The 22644-nt window shown below is 41.3% G+C and overlaps 1 protein-coding gene across 2 annotated transcripts in view; it reads left to right on the top strand.

Moving 5' to 3' along the window:
* The first annotated feature begins 6883 nt into the window (after positions 1 to 6883).
* Positions 6884 to 22644, top strand: part of PAFAH1B2 (platelet activating factor acetylhydrolase 1b catalytic subunit 2) — a 28404-nt gene continuing 12643 nt past the window's right edge. The window contains exons 1-2 of one of the 2 annotated variants that reach the window (XM_006044733.4): positions 6885 to 7041; positions 17085 to 17172. In XM_006044733.4, coding sequence (XP_006044795.1) covers positions 17092 to 17172 — 81 coding nt within the window. In that variant the 5' untranslated portion in view covers positions 6885 to 7041; positions 17085 to 17091. Of the gene's footprint in view, positions 7042 to 17084; positions 17173 to 22644 lie in introns of both variants that reach the window. The other variant, XM_044929719.2, reaches the window with a different exon arrangement.

The following is a 22644-nucleotide window of genomic DNA, read 5'->3' as shown; positions in this document are numbered from 1 at the left end:
GCATCAATTCTTCGGCGCTCAGCCTTCTTCACAGTCTAACTCTCACATCCATACACGACTACTGGAAAAACCATAGGCTTGACTAGACGGACTTTTGTTGGCAAAGTAATGTCTCTGCTTTTGAATATGCTATCTAGGTTGGTCATAACTTTCCTTCCAAGGAGTAAGTGTCTTTTAATCTCATGGCTGCAGTCACCATCTGTAGTGATTTTGGAGCCCCAAAAAATAAAGTCTGACACTGTTTCCACTGTTTCCCCATCTATTTCCCATGAAGTGATGGGAACGGATGCCATGATCTTCATTTTCTGAATGTTGAGCTTTAAGCCAACTTTTTCACTCTCCACTTTCACTTTCATCAAGAGGCTTTTTGGATCCTCTTCACTTTCTGCCATAAGGGTGGTGTCATCTGCATATCTGAGGTTATTGATATTTCTCCCAGCAATCTTGATTCCAGCTTGTGCTTCTTCCAATCCAGCATTTCTCATGATGTACTCTGCATAGAAGTTAAATAAGCAGGGTGACAATATACAGCCTTGACGTACTCCTTTTCCTATTTGGAACCAGTCTGTTGTTCCATGTCCAGTTCTAACTCTTGCTTCCTGACCTGCATACCGATTTCTCAAGAGGCAGATCAGGTAGTCTGGTATTCCCATGTCTTTCAGAATTTTCCACAGTTTATTGTGATCCACACAGTCAAAGGCTTTGGCATAGTCAATAAAGCAGAAATAGATGTTTTTCTGGAACTCTCTTGTTTTTTCCATGATCCAGCAGATGTTGGCAATTTGATCTCTGGTTCCTCTGCCTTTTCTAAAACCAGCTTGAACATCAGGAAGTTCACGGTTCACATATTGCTGAAGCCTGGCTTGGAGAATTTTGAGCATTACTTTACTAGCGTGTGAGATGAGTGCAATTGTGCGGTAGTTTGAGCATTCTTTGGCATTGCCTTTCTTTGGGATTGGAATGAAAACTGACCTTCATCAGAGAAATGTAAATTAAAACCACCATGAGATATCATTACAGAACAACTAGCATGGCTAGGTGGCTCAGCTGGTAAAGAATCTGCCTGCAATGTGGGAGACCTGGGTTTGATCCCTGGATTGGAAAGATCTCCTGGAGAAAGGAAAGGCTACTCACTCCAGTATTCTGGGCTGGAGAATTCCATGGACTACAGTCCATGGGATCGCAAAGAGTCGGACACGACTGAGCAACTTTCACCAACTCTTTAACTGATAATAGCATGCATTGTCAAGGATTTGGAGCAACTGGAACCCTCACACTGCTGATGGGGTGTAAAATGATCAACCTCTTTGGAAAACAGATGGGCTGTTTATTATAATGCTAAACATACATCTAGATCCAAGAGACCCAAGAAAGGAAAACACATGTCCATACAAAGATTTCTGACATGAACTTCTATCTTCATTTTATTTATAATAAGCAAAACCAGAAATAACCCAGATGTTCATTAACTATTGACTGGATAAACAAACTGTAAAATATACATCAACAGAATATTACTAGAAAATAAAAAGGAGTGAACTTCTGATACAGGACGTGAATGAATCTTAATGTATCATGTCAAACAGAAGAAGCCAGAAACAAAGGTTAATACTATTTATTGAAATTGAAGAAAGAACAAAACTAAAGTAACAGAAAGCAGATCAATGTTTGGTTATGTCAAAATGACTCAGGAGCCAACTGAAATAGGATCACTTGGGAACAATCTGGTTATCAATCAGTGTAATGATTGTAATGAATGAAACATCAAATGTGTTTCAATTTGTGCATTTATAATGATTTTAAACCATATACACACACATTGTTAAAAAATATATAAAAATGTGACTAACAACTTTCAGTTGGGAAGACAAAAATGCTGTTATAATATGTTCTTTATTTCTAACAATATCTTGACTTAATCACAAAGATCTTAAAACTGAGAAATAAAGTACATATTGACATTATGGCTACCGATGGAAAGAAATTGAGACGAATGTGTTAATGAAAACCTGTTAATTTGTGAGAATTGGAGTAAAATTTGTTTTCTGTTAAAATATTTAATGTTGTTTTAACAATAAATATAACTTTGAAACTTTTCTGTAAACCATCTGACCTTGCTTTCTACCCACAGAAATTTCCTGGATTCACACTGCGTGTCCATTCTCAGACCACATAGCTTTCCTTCTTTCCTTTCATATCTGAAATGCCAGGGTCCCCAGAAGTCTCCCAGTTTAATTACTGTAAGTGATGAAATGTCAAGTAGTCTCCTAAATTCAGGCCACTTGCTAGGTTTACATTTGATTATGTTTATGATACTCCAATCAGTCCCCTGACGGCTCAGTGGTAAAGAATCCACCTGCCAATGCAGGAGATGCAAGTCCAATCCCTGGGTAGGGAAGATCCCCTGGAGAAGGAAATGCAACCTACTCCAGGATTCTTGCCTAGGAAGTCCCATGGGCAGAGGACGTGACAGGCTACAGCCCATGGGGGTCTCAAAAGAGCCAGACATGACTTAGCAATTAAACAGCAACAGTCAGTCCACAGACCTTTTGTCAGGGTTTCTATATTCTCTTCCTTTGTGTTGGCATTCAGTTGTGGGAAACCAGACTAAAGAATCCAGGTAGAATCATTAAACCTATCATCATTAATGGAAAAACAACTTGAAGGGCAAGCTCTCCTGGTAGCTTTCAGTTTGTTTCATAGTCGAAAACAGCTCTTTTTACCTATCACCAATTGTATGGTGATACAGAAAACTATGGAAAACACAGATCCTGAATGGGGCCCAGGGGAAGGGGAGGTTGTGTGTGGGAAGTGAGGAGACATGAGATAGGGTTGCATACCCCAGAGTTATGTTCCTTCAGGGAACTGAGGGGACGGTGGAGGCTTAGAGCCAAAAAGAATTTTGCAATGACCTAGTCCATCCTTCGGAGAAGGCAACAGCACCCCACTCCAGTACTCTTGCCTGGAAAATCCCATGGACAGAGGAGCCTGGTAGGCTGCAGTACATGGGGTCACTAGGAGTCAGACACAACTGAGGGACTTCCCTTTCACTTTCCACTTTCATGCATTGGAGAAGGAAATGGCATCCCACTCCAGTGTTCTTGCCTGGAGGATCCCAGGGACGGGGAAGCCTGGTGGGCTGCCATCTATGGGGTCGCACAGAGTCGGACTTGACTGAAGTGACTTAGCAGTAGCAGTAGTCCATCCTTCTCATCTTACAGACTAAGAAACAAAGGTTCGAGAAAGTCAAGTGAGCAGTAACCTTCAGACAAGAATCCAGGGTATTCTGAAGCCTAATTCATGGTCCTTGTCATGCTACCACCTGCATGTTTTAAATGCATTATTTAGAAAGCCAAAACAGACCTATTAGGAGACAACCTCTTCATGAATTTCAGGGTTCGGTGACATTGAGATTTTTGCCTTATTAAACACTAAAAAAAAGGTCGGTTTTCATTCCAATCCCAAAGAAAGGCAATGCCAAAGAATGCTCAAACTACCGCACAATTGCACTCATCTCACACGCTAGTAAAGTAATGCTCAAAATTCTTCAAGCCAGGCTTCAGCAATACGTGAACCGTGAACTTCCTGATGTTCAAGCTGGTTTTAGAAAAGGCAGAGGAACCAGAGATCAAATTGCCAACATCTGCTGGATCATGGAAAAAGCAAGAGAGTTCCAGAAAAACATCTATTTCTGCTTTATTGACTATGCCAAAGCCTTTGACTGTGTGGATCACAATAAACTGTGGAAAATTCTGAAAGACATGGGAATACCAGACCACCTGATCTGCCTCTTGAGAAATCGGTATGCAGGTCAGGAAGCAAGAGTTAGAACTGGACATGGAACAACAGACTGGTTCCAAATAGGAAAAGGAGTACGTCAAGGCTGTATATTGTCACCCTGCTTATTTAACTTCTATGCAGAGTACATCATGAGAAACGCTGGATTGGAAGAAGCACAAGCTGGAATCAAGATTGCCGGGAGAAATATCAATAACCTCAGATATGCAGATGACACCACCCTTATGGCAGAAAGTGAAGAGGATCCAAAAAGCCTCTTGATGAAAGTGAAAATGAAAAGTGAAAAAGTTGGCTTAAAGCTCAACATTCAGAAAACGAAGATCATGGCATCCGTTCCCATCACTTCATGGGAAATAGATGGGGAAACAGTGGAAACAGTGTCAGACTTTATTTTTTGGGGCTCCAAAATCACTGCAGATGGTGACTGCAGCCATGAGATTAAAAGACACTTACTCCTTGGAAGGAAAGTTATGACCAACCTAGATAGCGTGTTCAAAAGCAGAGACATTACTTTGCCAACAAAGGTTCGTCTAGTCAAGGCTATGGTTTTTCCAGTGGTCACGTATGGATGTGAGAGTTGGACTGTGAAGAAGGCTGAGTGCCGAAGAATTGATGCTTTTGAACTGTGGTGTTGGAGAAGACTCTTGAGAGTCCCTTGGACTGCAAGGAGATCCAACCAGTCCATTCTGAAGGAGATCAGCCCTGGGATTTCTTTGGAAGGAATGATGCTAAAGCTGAAACTCCAGTACTTAGGCCACCTCATGCGAAGAGTTGACTCATTGGAAAAGACTCTGATGTTGGGAGGGATTGGGGGCAGGAGGAGAAGGGGAAGACAGGGGATGAGATGGCTGGATGGCATCACTGACTCGAAGGACGTGAGTCTGAGTGAACTCCAGGAGTTGGTGATGGACAGGGAGGCCTGGTGTGCTGCGATTCATGGGGGCACAAAGAGTCGGACACGACTGAGGGACTGAACTGAACTGAACTGACCTGAAACACTAAAAATTGCCTGAGCCATGTGTGTATGCTAAGTGGCTTCAGTTGTGTTCAACTCTTTGCAACTCCATTAACTGTAGCCGCCCAGGCTCCCCTGTTCATGGGACTCTCCAGGCAAGTATACTCGAGTGGGTTGCCATGCCCTCTTCCAACAGATCTTCCTGACCCAGTAATCCAACTTGCATCTCTTATGTCTTCTGCATTGCCAGGCAGGTTCTTTACTACTAGTGACAGATGGGAAGCCTGTCTGAGCCATAGAGGTCTTCAAATATTTGCAGAGGCTAGTGTAACTAGTGTTCCCTGGGGGCACACTTTCCTTGTTTGTATTTCTTAAGTAAAAAGTTGAAAACAAGAAAATACACAGATAGGTCATAGCTATCACATAGGCACAAATTCAACCCTAGATCATTTATTCCTGGTTGAGCAACATTTAATAAGTATCTGCTATTCATTGGGCATCATGCCAGGTACACAGTCTCTGCTCCCTCAGAATTAGAATATAGCAGGGGAGACAGTATATTAAAGTAGTAATTACATTATAGTGTGTTGAGTGTTAAAACTGAGGAAATTCAGGATTCCATGGATTTATCCCTGGAGAATAATTCAAGCTCTGTCTTCTGTTATCAATACATTTCCAGATTGCTTTTTATACCATTGTCAGATTGGTATACCCCTCTCCCTTGGTTCTTGTCTTCACATAGCAAAGATTTGCAATGACCAGCCACCTATAGCTCAAACAGATCAGATTTTATTAAGCAGGCAGTATTCTTAAGAAACTAGCTACAGCTGTTACAGCTGAAGTGGGTAACGAGCACTAAGCTCCCAAGACCCAAGAGAGGGCAGACCCTGAAGAAGCCCCATTCCTCTTGGCTTCCCTTTTTATGCTTTCTGTCTCCTCTTCCTGGAGCCTGACTGGTCACGCCCAGGACAGGAGGTTCTGGCTCTGATCCTCCACTTCCCCTTTTGTGGACTTACCCCAACCCCCCACCACACCCGACCCAGTGGTCTGCCATCTTGGGCTCCTTTTTCTATTCTACCTGACACCATCATTTGAGTTCCCCAAACACAAATTCTTTTCAATAAAACATTTAAATCAACAGTTTACCTACTGGTGTGCTATATATTGTGTGAACATCTGCAAGAGAATTCTAAGGTAAGTTAGCATTTTATAGGAGGACAAATTATTTTGGATTCTATATGCCTGATAAATCACTTGACAACACAGGTCATCTGAAAAATAATTTGATACACCTTGAAACTTTAGGCTTCCAGATTTTCACAGCAATCCTTAACGGGTTTTGTCTGCAAAAACAAGCCCCCTGATCATTTTCAGAGCTCTGGAAGGCTCTAGCAATTCAGACAAGGGTCTGAATTGATCCCATTCATTTTTAAAGGGCCAGCTCTGGATGTTGCTCAACCAAACGTTTTGCTAACTATAGCCTGCGTTCATCTTTTGCCCCACCTCTTTGCTGTTACAGATCCCGCATTTATATAGCATTTAGCACAGGTCTTTTCATATTGACTGTACGTGTGTGCGCGTGACGCGCGCGCGCACACACAAACACACACGTCTTCCCTGAAACTGGATGGATCTCTAAAAGAAAAAGACTCTGGCTCTCCATACCCCTGCTATGGTATTAGTTTAAGAGGCGGTCATCCAAAATCCGTACATTCATCACAGAAACAGAAATTCCACCCATGAATGTGAGGCACTGCCTCATTAACCTCGGGGCCCTATTCCCCTCCCTCTGGCAGCAATCTGGTTTATTCCACGGGGTGGAGAAGGAAGCCAGGTTGGCGGGGTGGGAAGGGAATGGCGTCAGCGTGAGGTCACCACACATTGTCCTGAATGCCATCTCCACGCTGCGGTGATATGAACGCAGGATTGAGGGATGCAGCGGAAGGAAAGATAGAGGCCCAAGTCGCGCAGACTACATGCAAAACAAGGGCAGGGCAGAGAACAAAGCAGAGAACTCGAAAGGGCCCCGCAGGACACCTGGGGGCTAGCACCAAGCGCCCGCAGAAAGGGAGAGCTAGCAGAAGCAAGCAAAGGCCGGGCAGGATAGGGCGGGACTTCCGGAAGCCATTTGCCTGAGTGGCAGGGGAACCGGAAGTGGGGGCGCTGCAGCGGGTGCTGGGGCCGGAGGAGGGACGCGCCGGAGCGGGGCCGCCGGGACTGAGCGAGCGACAGACGCGCCACCCGCCGACGCCGCAGCCGCTGGGGGCCCGCACGGACCCTGTGCCTGAGTGAGTGCATCTCGAGGCGCGGGAAACGGGCGGCTGAGAGGCGGGGGTCGGAAAGGGCTGCGGTTTGTTATTGTGCGAGGCCCCGACCTCGCGTCCCCTCCCCCACCCCCGGGCCCCTCCCCCCGTGCCTCCCCCTCCGCCCGCGACCCTCGGGGGGCCCTCGCGCGCACGCGCAGTCTCGGCGGGCCCGGCGGCGGTTCGCCCGCCCCGGCCACCGGGCCTCCGGACCGCTCGCCGCGCTCATCGGAGCCCTGCCCCAGCGCCCCACCCCCAGGCCTGCCGCTTCCTCGGCCGCCCCGCCTCCCCGCCGCTTCCCGCGGCCGAGCCCCGTGGCGGGGCGCGCCGCCCGGCCCGGCCCTGAGCGGCCCCCCGGAGGAGGCCGCCCTGCGTCCTCCGCCGCCCCCCGGGCTCGCCGCCGCCTGCCCCGTTTCCAGCCACATTTCTGCCCCGGCGTCTCGGCCGCAGACTTTCCCTCTGTCTCCGAGGTTGAATCTCTGACCCTTTTCTCCCCTTTCCTCTGTCTTGAGAGGCCATTGGCGCGGACCCAGACCAGTCGCTCTTGCTTTTAGACGGACCACTTTTTTTCCCCCAGACCTTTTTTTGAAAATTTTCAACTGTGCAGAAACTTCCTCGTTGCCTCCTTTAATATATTCAAAAATAGACTGCCACGACTCAGAAGAGCTTATTTCTTAGAGGGCTGTCCAGTCCATCATCACCTCATTTTAAAGATGAGGCCTAGCGAGGCTGGTGATTTGCCCAAGGTCAACCAACTTAGGTAAACCTATTGGTGGACAGGTTTTCTTAGATGCTTTTTATCTGGTCCGGGTCCATGTACCAGATCAGGATCTTCTGGCCTTCAGGTTTGTGATGTACCCGTTGCACAGTGACTCACTGTTTTGCTTTCCATGACTCCCAAGCCAGCGTTGCTTTTCATAATGTGTATACAAACATTTAGAACCAAACACATGAAGCTTCGGCCTCTTTTTAGAGCTTACCCACGGAGGAAGGGAAGACCGCCGGGACCCACCAAGAGCTCTCATTTCGTTCAGCCTTAAATGAGGGGTATGATGGGGGAGGGGGGGTGATGTGGGGGAAGTGCTAAAGGTGTGGAGAGAACATGGGTATTGTCCCCCTAAGCATTCCAATATGCCTTGCCTAGGATATGCCTTGTGTCTTTAGATTCTTCTCCTGGGCACATTGTTCTGATATAAAGGTGGCCTCCTTGTGGGGGAGCAGGGAAGGAGTATGAAATCGTCTTGCTTTAATGTGTTGGCTTGGGCATTTGATAATAAATTATGGATGTGCTGAAACCCGGGGACCCATCCACCAGTCCACTGAAGCAGGGTACTCCGGATGAGGCCTTTCTTCTCCTTTAGAGAAAGCCTGCCAGCCCTCTCTGAAAATGAGGAGTCTTAGGTCAGAGTGGAAACATTCTAAATCTTTTTAATTCTTAGTGCGACTTTCCCTCTCCATCTGTTTCCTGACTCAAGAAGCATCCAGCTCAGCTTGAGGGTTTATAATTCTTTGTTGTTGGAACTAGACACACTATGCCACTCTGGTACAAGCATTTGGAAATTCTGGTACTATATTTTCATAGTCTGAGTTAAGTAGAGAAGACGGAAAATTGGGAAATGCTGTACAAGTCTCATCTTCCCAGAGAATTCATTTTAATGGACAGTTAAAGTTTGCCTGGAATAGAGTCTACTGATAAGTTAATTTCCTTGGACCTTTATCTCCATTCTGCTGGGCTTTTGTAACTGAACTTGCTGTTTGTGATCGCAGAAGCTAATGGCTTGCTGCATGAGGGCAGTTAATTACGAATCAGTGAGGTGAGATGGGAGTCAGATCCCTCTCTGGTGGTGTTTTTTCCTGTTGTTACTAATTACAGCTTTCAGAATACTTCCATGCACTGCCCTGGGTTGCATAAGGTGATCCATTAACTATAGGAAAAAATTTAGAACCTCTTTCTACATGCATTTTTTAGGAATGAAGTTTTTATTACCTTTAGTAATATTTAATACACAGGTTAACAGCAATTCACAACTGATTTATAACTATACATATATCAAGGAGCATTTCAAAAAGTTTCTAAAACATTAAAAAAATGCTGGAACCCCACTAATCTGGGCCAATCTTTACTCATATGCTTTAGTTCTTTTTATGCTTTTCTAATAGATGTTCACCTCATCTCTGCGTTGCCTTTGGAGGAATCTGCTTTGAGAGACAGATGATGTCATTTGCAGTTCTGTGTGTGAGAAATTTGTCTCTCTGTACATGATATCCACTGACCTTGTCTTCCCATTTGGAGACACTGTAGAATAAGCCTTAAGTCCCTTCCTAGTAATCTTCAAGTACTTTGACAGCCATTTGTCTTGTGATCTCCTCTTCCCCAACCAGTTTTTCTACAGATTATAAGCGTACCTATTTCTTTCAACTGTGTCTGATACGATGGTTTTTAAATTTCTCCTTGGCTTCTTTCCTTGAGACAGCTTCTGGTTTGTCAAAAAAATTCTTCTTAGGTTCTTAACAAGATCTGAAAATGGTATCCCAAGAACTGAAATGTAGGTGAAGTGCCTGCATTGTGTTTTTAAGTGATGAGGGATGTATTTGGATATGTTTTATTAGGGAGGCACCTCATATGCACAGTTCGTCATCCTTGTTTCTTTAATGATCCCTAGGAAAATGGTTTCAATGGTGTAATCATAGAGTGTTTGCTCTTGTTCAGTTGCTAAATTGTGTCTGACTGCATCCCCGTGAACCTGCAGCACTCCAAGATTTCCTGTCCTTTATTATCTCCCAGAGTTTGCTCGAACTCAAGTCGGTTGAAGCTGTGATACTGTCTAACCATCTCAGCCTCTGCCACTCCTTTCTCCTCTTGTCCTCAGTCTTTCCCAGCATCAGGGTCTTTTCCAGTGAATCGGCTCTTCACAAAAGGTGACCAAAGTATTGGAGCTTCAGTGTCCGTCCCTCCAGTGAATATTCAGGGTTAATTTCCTTTAGAATTGACTGGTTTGACCTCCTTGCAGTCCGAAAGACTCTCGAGTCTTCTACAGCACCACAATTCAAAAGCATCGATTCTTCCGCACTCAACCTTCTTTATGGTCCAACTCTCACATCCATACGTGACTACTGGAAAAACCAGTAGTTGGACCTTTGTTGGCAAAGTGATGCCTCTGCTTTTTAACACACTGTCTAGGTTTGTCATAGCTTTTCTTTCAAGAAGCAAGTATCTTTTAATTTCCTGGCTGCAGTCACTGTCCACAGTGATTTTGGCACCCAAGAAAATAAAGTCTGTCATCACTGTTTCCATTTTTTTCCCATCTGTTTGACATGAGTGATGGGACTGGATGCCATGATCTTAGTTTTTTGAATGTTGAGATTCAAGCCAGTTTTTTCACTCTCCTCTTTCACTTTCATCAAGAGGCTCTTTGGTTCTTTCTTCACTTTCTACCATAAGGGTGGTATCATCTGAATATCTGAGGTTGTTGATACTTGTCCGGGCAACCTTGATTCCAGCTTGTGATTCATCCAGCCTGACATTTCACGTGATGTACTTGGCATATAAGTTAAATAAGCAGGATGATAATATATAGCCTTGATATACTCCTTTCCCAATTTTGAATCAGTCCCATTGTTGCACTTCCTGTTCTCACTGTTGCTTCTTGACCTGCATATAGATGTCTCAGCAGACAGGTAAGGTAGTCTGGTATTCCCATCTCTTTAGACTTTTCCAGTTTGTTGTGATCCACACAGTTAAAGGCTTTAGCATAGTCATTGAAGCAGAAGTAGATGTTTTTCTGGAATTCTCTTGGTTTTTCTAATATCCAAACAAATGTTGGCAATTTGATCTCTGGTTCCTCTGCCTTTTCTAAATCCAGCTTGTGCATCTGGAAGTTCTCAGTTCACGTGCTGTTGAAGCCTAACTTGAAGGATTTTGATCATTACCTTGGTAGAGTGTGAAATGAGCACAATTGTATGGTAGTTTGAACATTCTTTGGCATTTCCTTTCTTTGGGATTGGAATGAAAACTGACCTTTTCCAGTCCTGTGGCCATTGCTGAGTTTTCCAGATTTGCTGGCATATTGAATGCAGCTCTTTCACAGCATCGTCTTTTAGGATTTGAAATAGCTCAGTTGGAATTCCATCACCTCCACTAGCTTTGTTCAAAGTAATGCTTCCTAAGGCCCAATTGACTTCACATTCCAGGATATTTGGCTCTAGGTTAGTGGTCAAACCTTTGTGGTTATCTGAGTCATTAAGACCTTTTTTGTATAGTTCTGTGTATTCTTGCCACGTCTTAATATCTTCTGCTTCTGTTGGGTCCTTACTGTTTCTGTCCTTTATCGTGCCTATCTTTGCATGAAATGTTCCCCTGGTATCTCCAGTTTTCTTGAAGAGATCTCTAGTCTTTCCCATTCAAGTAGAACAAATTATTTTTCTCCATTTTAGTAGTGATCTCTCAGTTAACCCTGTGTCAGTTAAGTTTTGCGTCAGAAACACCTAACATGCTCCATCCAGGAGGGGAAATAAATGAGAAATAGTTGGGTGTTATATTAAAAGCTGGGCAATAGATTTTTTCCGTTAGTGAGTGGAAAATGGAGCTGTTTTGTTGCTATATATTTCTTTACGTTGTATTTAAAGAATAAATACATATCTACTTTTTTTAACTTATTTAATTTTGGTTGCACTTGGTCTTCATTGCTGCGTGCAGGTTTCTCTAGCTGCGGGGCTCCTCTTTGTTGCAGTGCATGGGCTTCTGTATGGAGCACAGGCTCTAAACACACAGGCTCAGTAGCTGCGGCCCATGGGCCCTAGAGTGCTCAGACTCCAGTAGTTGTGGTGCGTGGGCTTAGTTGCTCCGAAGCATTTGGAATCTTTGTGAGCCAGGGCTCGAACCTGTGTCCCCTGCATTAGCAGGCAGATGCTTATCCACTGTACCACTAGGGAAGTCCTCGGTATCCAATTTTGAAATCTAGAAAATGAGATTGCTCCTTGTCAGTCTCAAGAGAAGTAGGGCTTTTTGACTAGCAGGAAAGAAAGTTACTTTTAAAATTAAAACAATTATTAAGTGCCATATCAGATTTCACTTGAATAGCCAAACTTAAATCAAGAATTGAATGTAGACCCCCCCCCAAGAAATGAATATGGAAGGTTTAAAATGTTTTATTGGTTAAAAACAGAAGGAGAACCTCAAAAATAAACATTTTTATATAGCTGTTTGTTTTAACTTTGTAATCTTTTTTTTAATGTATTTTAATTTTTCCATACTTTTCTTAGACAATGAAACCCCCAAACAGATATCATAGTCTTATTAAATCTATACAGGTTCATCTTGTAGTTCTTCCTTATTTTTGAAATGATATAGGTTCCCTTTAGGGAGTCAGCATGAACTGGTTTTTGATCAGTGGGCCAGATATGATGTAATTGGGGTCAGGCAAACCTCTTTTCAGTTACTTACTGCACAAATTACCTAAATTATCTGATCCTCATTTTCTTCATCTTGCAGTACTTTCGTGAGGATTGCAGGTGGTATGTAGAAAGCGTAGCATTGATACTAGTCTTTCTGTTGTTTTCAATAGTTGCATAGTTTAGTAGTCTGAAGAAATACAGAATGTGAATAATATTTCACATATTTAGTCAGATATGGGCTAAATCCTGAGCCCAGTTGTTTTTAGAGCTAGGGTCATTTAGAGCTGAGCGAGTTTGGTTGCATAATTAGTGTTAAAATTGTTTTGTTGTAATTTCTTTTTTATGAATGAAAGTTTGTTTTTATGTTTAGGGCTTGTTACTTTCTGATCCTCAAAAGCTGCTACCTTGGCAATCCAAGGCATTTTATTAACTCAGGGAATACTTACTGAAAAGCTGTAACTCAGTCCTCTTTCTGAGACAGTTTAGTTTTATTTGAGGATGCAAAGGAAGGAAATGGAGAGTATGGCCTCTTTTTCTGTAAGCCACAAAACCCAGCCTTTTCTCTTTCATCATCCTTTGCATTTGCCCAGAGCCCTCTTGAGCCTAATGTGTATGTATTATATATTCTCCAGAGTTGGTTGAAAACAATCTGGTTTCTTATTTGTCTTTCTTGAAGAGTAGCATTTCTAATTTTTCTAAATTTCACTTATTCGTTCTTCTGCACTGTGCTGTGTGGTGCTAAGTCGCTTCAGTATGGACTGTAACCCGCCAGGTTCCTGGGTCCGTGGGATTCACCAGGCAAGAACACTGAAGTGGGTTGCCACGCCCTTCTCCAGGGTCTCCTCTACTATCAGATGCCATATTTAGGCTCATTGTTAATCACATTTTATCAGTGGAGACCTGTCAAAAATAAAAGTACCTAGTAAACATTTGTCAAAAATCAGTGCCAAAGCCCACAACTAATTTTATTATAATCTGTAGTACAGGTATATACTGTACTATAGATTATATAGTATAGTATATTACAATCTGTTTAGTAATCAGTGGATTCTAATCATTGCTGTATTAATTCTTAAGTGTATGACTCTAGTTCTCTAATATAGATATCTAGAAAATATCTAATATATATATTATTATATAGATATGTGGTCCACTGGAGAAGGGAATGGCAAACCGCTTCAGTATTCTTGCCTTGAGAGCCCCATGAACAGTATGAAAAGGCAAAAAGATAGGATACTGAAAGAGGAACTCCTCATGTCAGTAGGTGCCCAATATGCTACTGGAGATCAGTGGAGAAATAACTCCAGAAAGAATGAAGGGATGGAGCCAAAGCAAAAACAACACCCAGTTGTGGATGTGACTGGTGATAGAAGCAAAGTTCGATGCTGTAAAGAGCAATATTGCATAGGAACCTGAAATGTTAGGTCCATGAATCAAGGCAAATTGGAAGTGGTCAAACAGGAGATGGCAAGAGTGAACATCAACATTCTAGGAATCATTGAACTAAGATGGACTGGACTGAGTGAATTTAACTCAGATGACCATTATATCTACTACTGTGGGCAGGAATCCTTTAGAAGAAATGGAGTAGCCATCATGGTCAACAAAAGGTTCCGAAATGCAGTAGTTGGATGCAGTCTCAAAAACAACAGAATGATCTGTTTGTTTCCAAGGCAAACCATTCAGTATCACGGTAATCCAAGTCTATGCCCCGACCAGTAACGCTGAAGAAGCTGAATTTGAATGGTTTTATGAAGACCTACAAGACTGTCTAGAACTAACACCCAAAAAAGATATCCTTTTCATTATAGGGGCTGGAATGCAAAAGTAGGAAGTCAACGAACACCTGGAGTAACAGGCAAATTTGGCCTTGGAATACGGAATGAAGCAGGGCAAAGGCTAATAGAGTTCTGCCAAGAGAACTCACTGGTCATAGCAAACACCCTCTTCCAACAACACAAGAGAAGACTCTACACATGGACATCACTAGATGGTCAACACCAAAATCAGATTGATTATATTCTTTGCAGCCAAAGATGGAGAAGCTCTATACAGTCAGCAAAAACAAGACCGGGAGCTGACTGTGGCTCAGATCATGAACTCCTTATTGCCAACTTCAAACTGAAATTGAAGAAAGTGGGGAAAACCACTAGACCATTCAGGTATGACCTAAATCAAATCCTTTATGACTATACAGTGGAAGTGAGAAATAGATTTAAGGGACTAGATCTGATAGATTGAGTGCCTGATGAACTATGGACAGAGGTTCGTGACATTGTACAGGAGATAGGAAACAGGGCCATCCCCAAGAAAAAGAAGTGCAAAATGGCTGTCCGAGGAGGCCTTACAAATAGCTGAGAAAAGAAGAGAAGTGAAAAGCAAAGGAGAAAAGGAAAGATATAAGCATCTGAATGCAGAGTTCCAAAGAATAGCAAGGAGAGATAAGAAAGCCTTCCTCAGTGATCAATGCAAAGAAATAGAGGCAAACAACAGAATGGGAAAGACTAGAGTTCTCTTCAAGAAAATTAGAGATACCAGGGGAACATTTCATGCAAAGATGGGCTCAATAAAGGACAGAAATGGTAAGGACCTAACAGAAGGAGAAGATATTAAGAAGAGGTGGCAAAAATACACAGAACTGTACAAAAAAGATCTTCACGACCTAGATAATCACGATGGTGTGATGACTCACCTAGAGCCAGACATCCTGGAATGTGAAGTCAAGTGGGCCTTAGGAAGCATCACTATGAACAAAACTAGTTGAGGTGATGGAATTCCAATTGAGCTATTTCAGATTCTAGAAGATGATGCTGTGAAAGTGCTGCACTCAATATGCCAGCAAATTTGGAAAACTCAGCAGTGGCCACAGGACTGGAAAGGGTCAATTTTCATTCCAATCCCAAAGAAAAGCAGTGCCAAAGAATGCTCAAACTACCACACAATTGCACTCATCTCACACGCTAGTAAAGTAATGCTCAAAGTTCTCCAAGCCAGCCTTCAGTAATACGTGAACCGTGAACTTCCAGATATTCAAGCTGGTTTTAGAAAAGGCAGAGGAACCAGAGATCAAATTGCCAACATCTGCTGGATCATCGAAAAAGCAAGAAAGTTCCAGAAAAACATCTATTTCTGCTTTATTGACTATGCCAAAGCCTTTGTGTGGATCACAATAAACTGTGGAATTTAAAGAGATGAGAATACCAGACCACCTGACCTGCCTCTTGAGAAACCTGTATGCAGGTCAGGAAGCAAGAGTTAGAACTGGACATGGAACAACAGACTGGTTCCAAATAGGAAAAGGAGTACGTCAAGGCTGTATATTGTCACCCGGCTTATTTAACTTATCTGCAGAGTACATCATGAGAAACACTGGGCTGGAAGAAGCACAAGCTGGAATCAAGATTGCCGGGAGAAATATCAATAACCTCGATATGCAGATGACACCACCCTATGGCAGAAAGTGAAAAAGAACTAAATGGCCTCTTGATGAAAGTGAAAGTGGAGAGTGAAAAAGTTGGCTTAAAGCTCAACATACAGAAAACGAAGATCATGGCATCCGTTCCCATCACTTCATGGCAAATAGATGGGGAAACAGTGGCTGTCTTTATTTTTCTGGGCTCCAAAATCACTGCAGATGGTGATTACAGCCATAAAATTAAAAGACGCTTACTCCTTGGATGGAAAGTTATGACCAACCTAGATAGCATATTAAAAAGCAAAGAGGCATTGCTTTGTCAACAAAGGTCCGTCTAGTCAAGGCTATGGTTTTTCCAGTGGTCATGTATGGATGTGAGGGTTGGTCTTATAAAGAAAGCTGAGTGCCGAAGAATTGATGCTTTTGAACTGTGGTGTTGGAGAAGACTCTTGAGAGTCCCTTGGACTGCAAGGAGATCCAGGCAGTCCATCCTAAAGGAGATCAGTCCTGGGTGTTCATTGGAAGGACTGATGTTGAAGCTGAAACTCTAATACTTTGGCCACCTGTTTGTGAAGAGCTGACTCATTTGAAAAGACCCTGATGCTGGGAAAGATTGAGGGCAGGAGGAGAAGGGGACGACAGAAGATGAGATGGTTGGATGGCATCACCGATTCAATAGACATGGGTTTGGGTGAACTCCGGGAGTCGGTGATGGACAGGGAGGCCTGGCGTGCCACAGTTCATGGGGTCGCAAAGAGTCGCACATGACTGAGCGACTGAACTGAACTGATACAGATATGTAATTATATATCTGTAATAATATAGATATCTAATATATTTATGTAAGATATCTTTGAACTGTACGAGTTTAGCTCCTTGTCATTTGGTTGTTACAATAACATGTATTCATGAAAAGTGAATGTATAAGTGTAAGGTATATACTTGGAGCAGACTTTTAAAATGTAATGCACTGTTCCTGAATGGTATTCAAACCTGTCTGGAAGTCTAATAGTGCTGGAATATTTATGGAACTTGTGCAGTCATGTCCTGGAACCCATCTGCTGAAAATAAACTCCAGTTGCATCATTCCTAGGCAAAACCACAATGAAATTTACTTAATTCTTATTCTTATTTAAAGCCTGACATGTAATATTTAAGAAAGCGGTAACAGACATTCCTGTCAGTGAACAAAACATGACATAGACCTTTTTTCCCTCAGGTGTAGAATGAGCCAAGGAGACTCAAACCCAGCAGCCATTCCACATGCAGCAGAAGATATTCAAGGAGACGACAGATGGATGTCTCAGGTAAAGGAGGTGCACGTGTTATTATTCACATAGATGAATCTCTTCAGTTTTTATAGTCTTGACCAAAGCTACAAAAGGGTGTTTTTAATGGCCAACAAGAACTAATTACTGTAAATAAAAATTTTATGTTAGAGATGTCATTCTAATCACCATCTGATGTTGGAACTGAGGAATATTTTAAAGCATGGTCATTGCCCTTTGTTAATTTTAGTAGATAGCGAGGTTTCTATTTTTTTTAAGCTTTTTTAAATTTCAAAGTAAGTTCATAAGTATGCAACAAGTATTACAAACAGTTTAGAAAGAACTTCCTATATCCTTCATCTAGATTTGCCACTTGTTAGTAAACATTTTGCTGTATCTGCATAATTATTCTGTCTGTATCCGTTTATACTATTTACCAACTTACTGTTTTTTCCAAATCATTTGAAACTATGTTGCAGTCTTCATGATGCTCCTTTACCCTTAAATATTTGAGTGTTTTCTAAGAAAGAGAATATTGTCTCACATAACTGCAGTATAGTTATTAAAATCAGGAGGTTTTACACTGACAGTAGACTGTTAGCCCTGGAGGAGGGAATGGCAGCCCACCAGTGTTCTTCCTGGAGACCCATGGACAGACGAGCCCGGCGGGCTACAGGCCATGGGGTTGTAGGAGTCGGACACGACTTGGCAGCTAAACCACCATACTGTTACCTAATGCAAAGACCATATTCAGATTTCTTCCGTTGTCTGTTGTTCATATCAGTTTTCTTCCCAGTCTTAGATCACACATTGTGTTTGCTTGTCATATATCTCTTTATTCTCCTTTAATCAGAAAGATTCTTAGCCTTTGTTTTTTGTGACTTGACCATTTGTATAGGCTGTTTATTTTGTGGTGTGTCCCTCAGTTTGAGTTTGTCGTCTTTTCTCGTAATCAGGGTTCGGATTATACATTTTTGGCAGGAATATCAAGGAAGTAATGCCTTCCGTGCATCACATAGAAGGCATTTTGACGTTGGTTTGTCTCATTGGTGATACTAACTTCGATCACTTGGTTAAGATAGTGTTGCCCTAAACCAGTCCTAATTTGTTATAATATAGATTTGCAGGTTCTTACTTTATTCAAGTGGGTTATAATCCACTGTAATTTTGAAAGTCAGGTTGTCCCAGGTTTAGCAAGTGGGAATCCCTTCAGTCTCTGGTGCCGTTGCCTTCTTAATATGTCCTATTATTTTGTTTTTGGGGTTTTTTCCCCCCTTTTTTTTTTGCCCCACTGGGTTTTTTTTAGCACCCTTTTTTTAAATCAGTATTTGTAGCTTACCTTTAATAAAGTGTTATCACTTAAATATATTTACCCTTTATCTTTGAACCGTACTACCTTTTGAACTAACAAGTTCTATATGATTTGAAGTCTCCAAAGTTTCCTGTTTAAGTATTTCATGATTCTTTTTGTACTCTTCATAGTTGTATTCTCTTTCTATTTTTGTCTTCTTGGGCTTAAAAATCAGCCTTTAGCTATTATATTTTGAGTGGTAGTTTTTTATTTTGAGTGTTCCCCTATGGATCAATTACTTGGTTATTCTTTCTTAATCTTTCTCATTTGTTTATATCTTTCAGAAAGTATTATGGGGACTTCCCTGGTGGACCAGTAGTTAAGACTTTGTGCTCCCAAAGCACGGGGCTTAGGTTTGATCCCTGGTCAGGGAACTAGATCCCACATGCTGCAACTAAGACCCATTTTAGCCAAATAAATACATACGTATTATGAAATATTTTGAGCATCTGTGTGTTTGCTTCTCACTCTAAAAAAATACAGCATTGCTGAAAGAATTGTGTTCCCCATATATGCCTCATTGATCACATTTCTTTCTCTTTCTTACCTCCCCAGTATCCTAAATTTTTTTCATGTATTTAAATACTACATATATAATCTCTAAACAGTGTATTTAGTATTTTTGCATGTTTTTAAACTATGTAAATAGTATCTTCCTACTTATTTTTCAGCATCTTTCTGAATGTGTTTTTTCTGCAGTATATCATACAGGTTAAAAGTATAGCTATAGTTGATTCATTTTTTTTTTCCTCTTTAGTATTTTGTTGCTTTATGTGAAAATACCGCAGTGGGTTATTCATTTTCTCATTGATGGGCACTTAGGTCATTTATAAGTTTACTGAAAAGTAGTAATAAAGCTAGATTTATTTGTGTGTGTGTGTATAGCTGGCATAAATTTAGGAGACGTTAAATAATTAGCACTGACTGGGAAAAAAGATAGTCAAATGAAAGAAGAACATGACTTTAATTTTTTAAAAAAAGCTTGTATAATATGGAAGGACTAATTTGTATTAAAATATATTGTGCACCTAGATCTTGGCTTTTAAATACAGTTCTCCAGCGAAAGGAACCAGGGCTCTTTGGAGAAATTGTTGATTTTATAGCCGAAGCAAAGAAAATAAAAAGATGGGCCTGGAACATCTTACAGTGAAAGAAAACAAGGAACTGCTCAAGAAAGAAAAGGGAAGGGTGAAGAAAAAAAAAAAAAAGATGGCCAGTAGAAATACCACTGAAGTGATGGGTCCCCAGTGCAGCACATGGAACACACACAGTATTGGTTTCCCTCATTGATGACATTAACTTTGACCACCTGGAGCAGACCTTAAAGAGCGCCCAAAGTGCAATGCTGAACAGTTTGAGCAAAATAATAATTGATAATATTGGTTTATAACTAAGAATAAGTATTCATTAATCCATTCCCTGTAAATAAATGAATGGATGAATAAATAGGAGAGGAGGGCAAAATCTTCTTTACAGAATAAATAAATATAGAAGGAAGGAGGAAAAAGAAAACCATGGATAGGACACTGCAGTACTGTAGGCAAGATCCATTGAGGAATACTAACATTTGTGAACACAGCTTTAAGGAGAAACAATATATTTGCTTAGTATCTCCTTGTAAATTACTTTGGTAGCTTTAACATATGACTGCACATTTTTTGATAGCCTTCCCTCTAGGAACTGGTGCTGAATTTAGTGTTTTGCTTCTAACAGAGTGTGGAACAGAAAATAGTGACTTGGTAGTGGAGAAAACTGGCAAACACCACCTTACCTAAGTGATCAGTGTTAACATCACCAGTAGTAGGTCATGTTGGTATCATGTACCCACTGATACGATAAAGAGGGGCACATTACCTCTGTCATCGTATTCCCCCAAAATCCATAACCTCAGTCTGTTCATGGGAAGACATCAGACCCAAGTTGAAGGACCATCTGCAGAACACCCGAGCACAGCTGAATGTGTTGAGGTTATGAAAGAAAAGGAAAAATCAAGAGACTGTCCCATGTTGGAATAGACTAAAAGAGATATGAGATTAAATACAGCGTAATATCCCAGATTGACTCAGGAAATGGGCATTAGTGGAGAAATTAGTGAGATGTGAGTGCAGTTTATTTTGGTTGCTAGTATTCCCTAATGTAAAGGTCTTATGTTTGACAGATGTACCATGCATATGTACAAATACTGTACAATCGTTGCAAATCTTCTGTAGATCTAAAATTATTTCAAAACAAAACATTAAAAAAACAATCATGATTAAGACAAGTATTAAAGTGATACTCATGGAGTATTGCCAAACTGTCCATCCCTAATCTAGACTTAAGTACTACATATGAAGAAGTAGCTGGAACCAGTGAACATGTCCTCCAGCACCACAGGAATGCAGTCAACAGAGTCCAGACAGTCATAGTCCTTAAAAAATAAGTTTGGAAGGTGGTGACTGAGGAAGATGGAACCTGTACATTAAAAGGGATTTTTTTTTTTAATTTAAATTTATTTTAATTGGAGGCTAATTACAATATTGTATTGGTTTTGCCGTACTTCAGCATGAATCCGCCATGGGTGTACATGTGTTCCCCATCCTGAACCCACCTCCCTCCCTGTACCATCCCTCTGGGTCATCCCAGTGCACCAGCCCCAAGCATCCTGTATCCTGCATTGAACCTGGACTGGCGATTCGTTTCTTATATGATATTATACATATTTCAATGCCATTCTCCCAAATCATCCCACCTTCTCCCTCTCCCACAGAGTCCAAAAGACTGTTCTATACATCTGTGTCTCTTTTGCTGTTTCGCATACAGGGTTATCGTTACCATCTTTCTAAATTCCATGCATATGCGTTAGTATACTGTATTGGTGTTTTTCTTTCTGTCTTACTTCACTCTGTATAATAGGCTCCAGTTTCATCTGCTCATTAGAACTGATTCAAATGTATTCTTTCTAATGGCTGAGTAATACTCCATTGTGTATATGTACCACAGCTTTCTTATCCATTCATCTGCTGATGGACATCTAGGTTGCTTCCAAGTCCTGGCTATTATAAACAGTGCTGCGATGAACATTGGGGTACACGTGTCTCTTTCAATTCTGGTTTCCTCAGTGTGTATGCCCAGCAGTGGGATTGCTGGGTCATAAGGCAGTTCTATCTAGTTTTTTAAGCAATCTCCACACTGTTCTCCATAGTGGCTGTACTAGTTTGCATTCCCACCAACAGTGTAAGAGGGTTCCCTTTTCTCCACACCCTCTCCAGCATTTATTGCTTGTAGACTTTTGGATCGCAGCCATTCTGACTGGCGTGAAATGGTACCTCATAGTGGTTTTGATTCGCATTTCTCTGATAATGAGTGATGTTGAGCATCTTTTCATGTGTTTGTTATCCATCTGTATGTCTTCTTTGGAGAAATGTCTATTTAGTTCTTTGGCCCATTTTTTGATTGGGTTGTTTATTTTTCTGGAGTTGAGCTGTAGGAGTTGCTTGTATATTTTTGAGATTAGTTTGTCAGTTGCTTCATTTGCTATTATTTTCTCCCATTCTAAAGGGATTTTAAGAGACAAATTGTCTGGATCCTGATTTTAAAAAACATAAAGTTTTGTAACATTGAGTTTGAACACTTAGTTATTTGTTGATATTAAAGAGTTGCTATTAATTTTAGAAGAGGAGAACTGGTTTTTTGGTAGCAAATTTTTTAAATCTTTTAAGAGTTACATATTGAAATTTTTATACATGAAGTGCTCCATCCTTGGTTTGCTTCAAAGTAACTTGAGAATGAGGTGGGGCAGTAGTTGCTCAAATGTTGAATTAATAATGCCCATAGTTAGATGATTGCTGTAACTGGTGATGGATATATGCAGATCCATTGTATTGTCCTGCTTTCCTGTATGCTTGACATTTTCCATAGTAAAAATTTTTTTTCAGGATGATACTAAAAGACTTGACTGTAGACAAATTTCATAGCAAATCATATCAAAACAGTAACCAGCTAAAGAAGGTTTAGCAGCAGACAGAAGTATTTGCAATAAGCATTGCAGATGACACACTGATATTTTTGTTGTAGCATCAGTAAAAGTATCCTCAGATATACCAGGTAAATATCTCAATGAGCATGACAAGAACTCTTTAACTTTTTGTTTCCAAAAGGTACAGATTAAAACAATGAGG

This window comes from Bubalus bubalis, chromosome 16 (genome assembly GCF_019923935.1).
Source record: "Bubalus bubalis isolate 160015118507 breed Murrah chromosome 16, NDDB_SH_1, whole genome shotgun sequence".
Lineage (NCBI taxonomy): Eukaryota > Metazoa > Chordata > Mammalia > Artiodactyla > Bovidae > Bubalus > Bubalus bubalis.
This window is presented reverse-complemented; position numbering and strand designations above follow the sequence as displayed.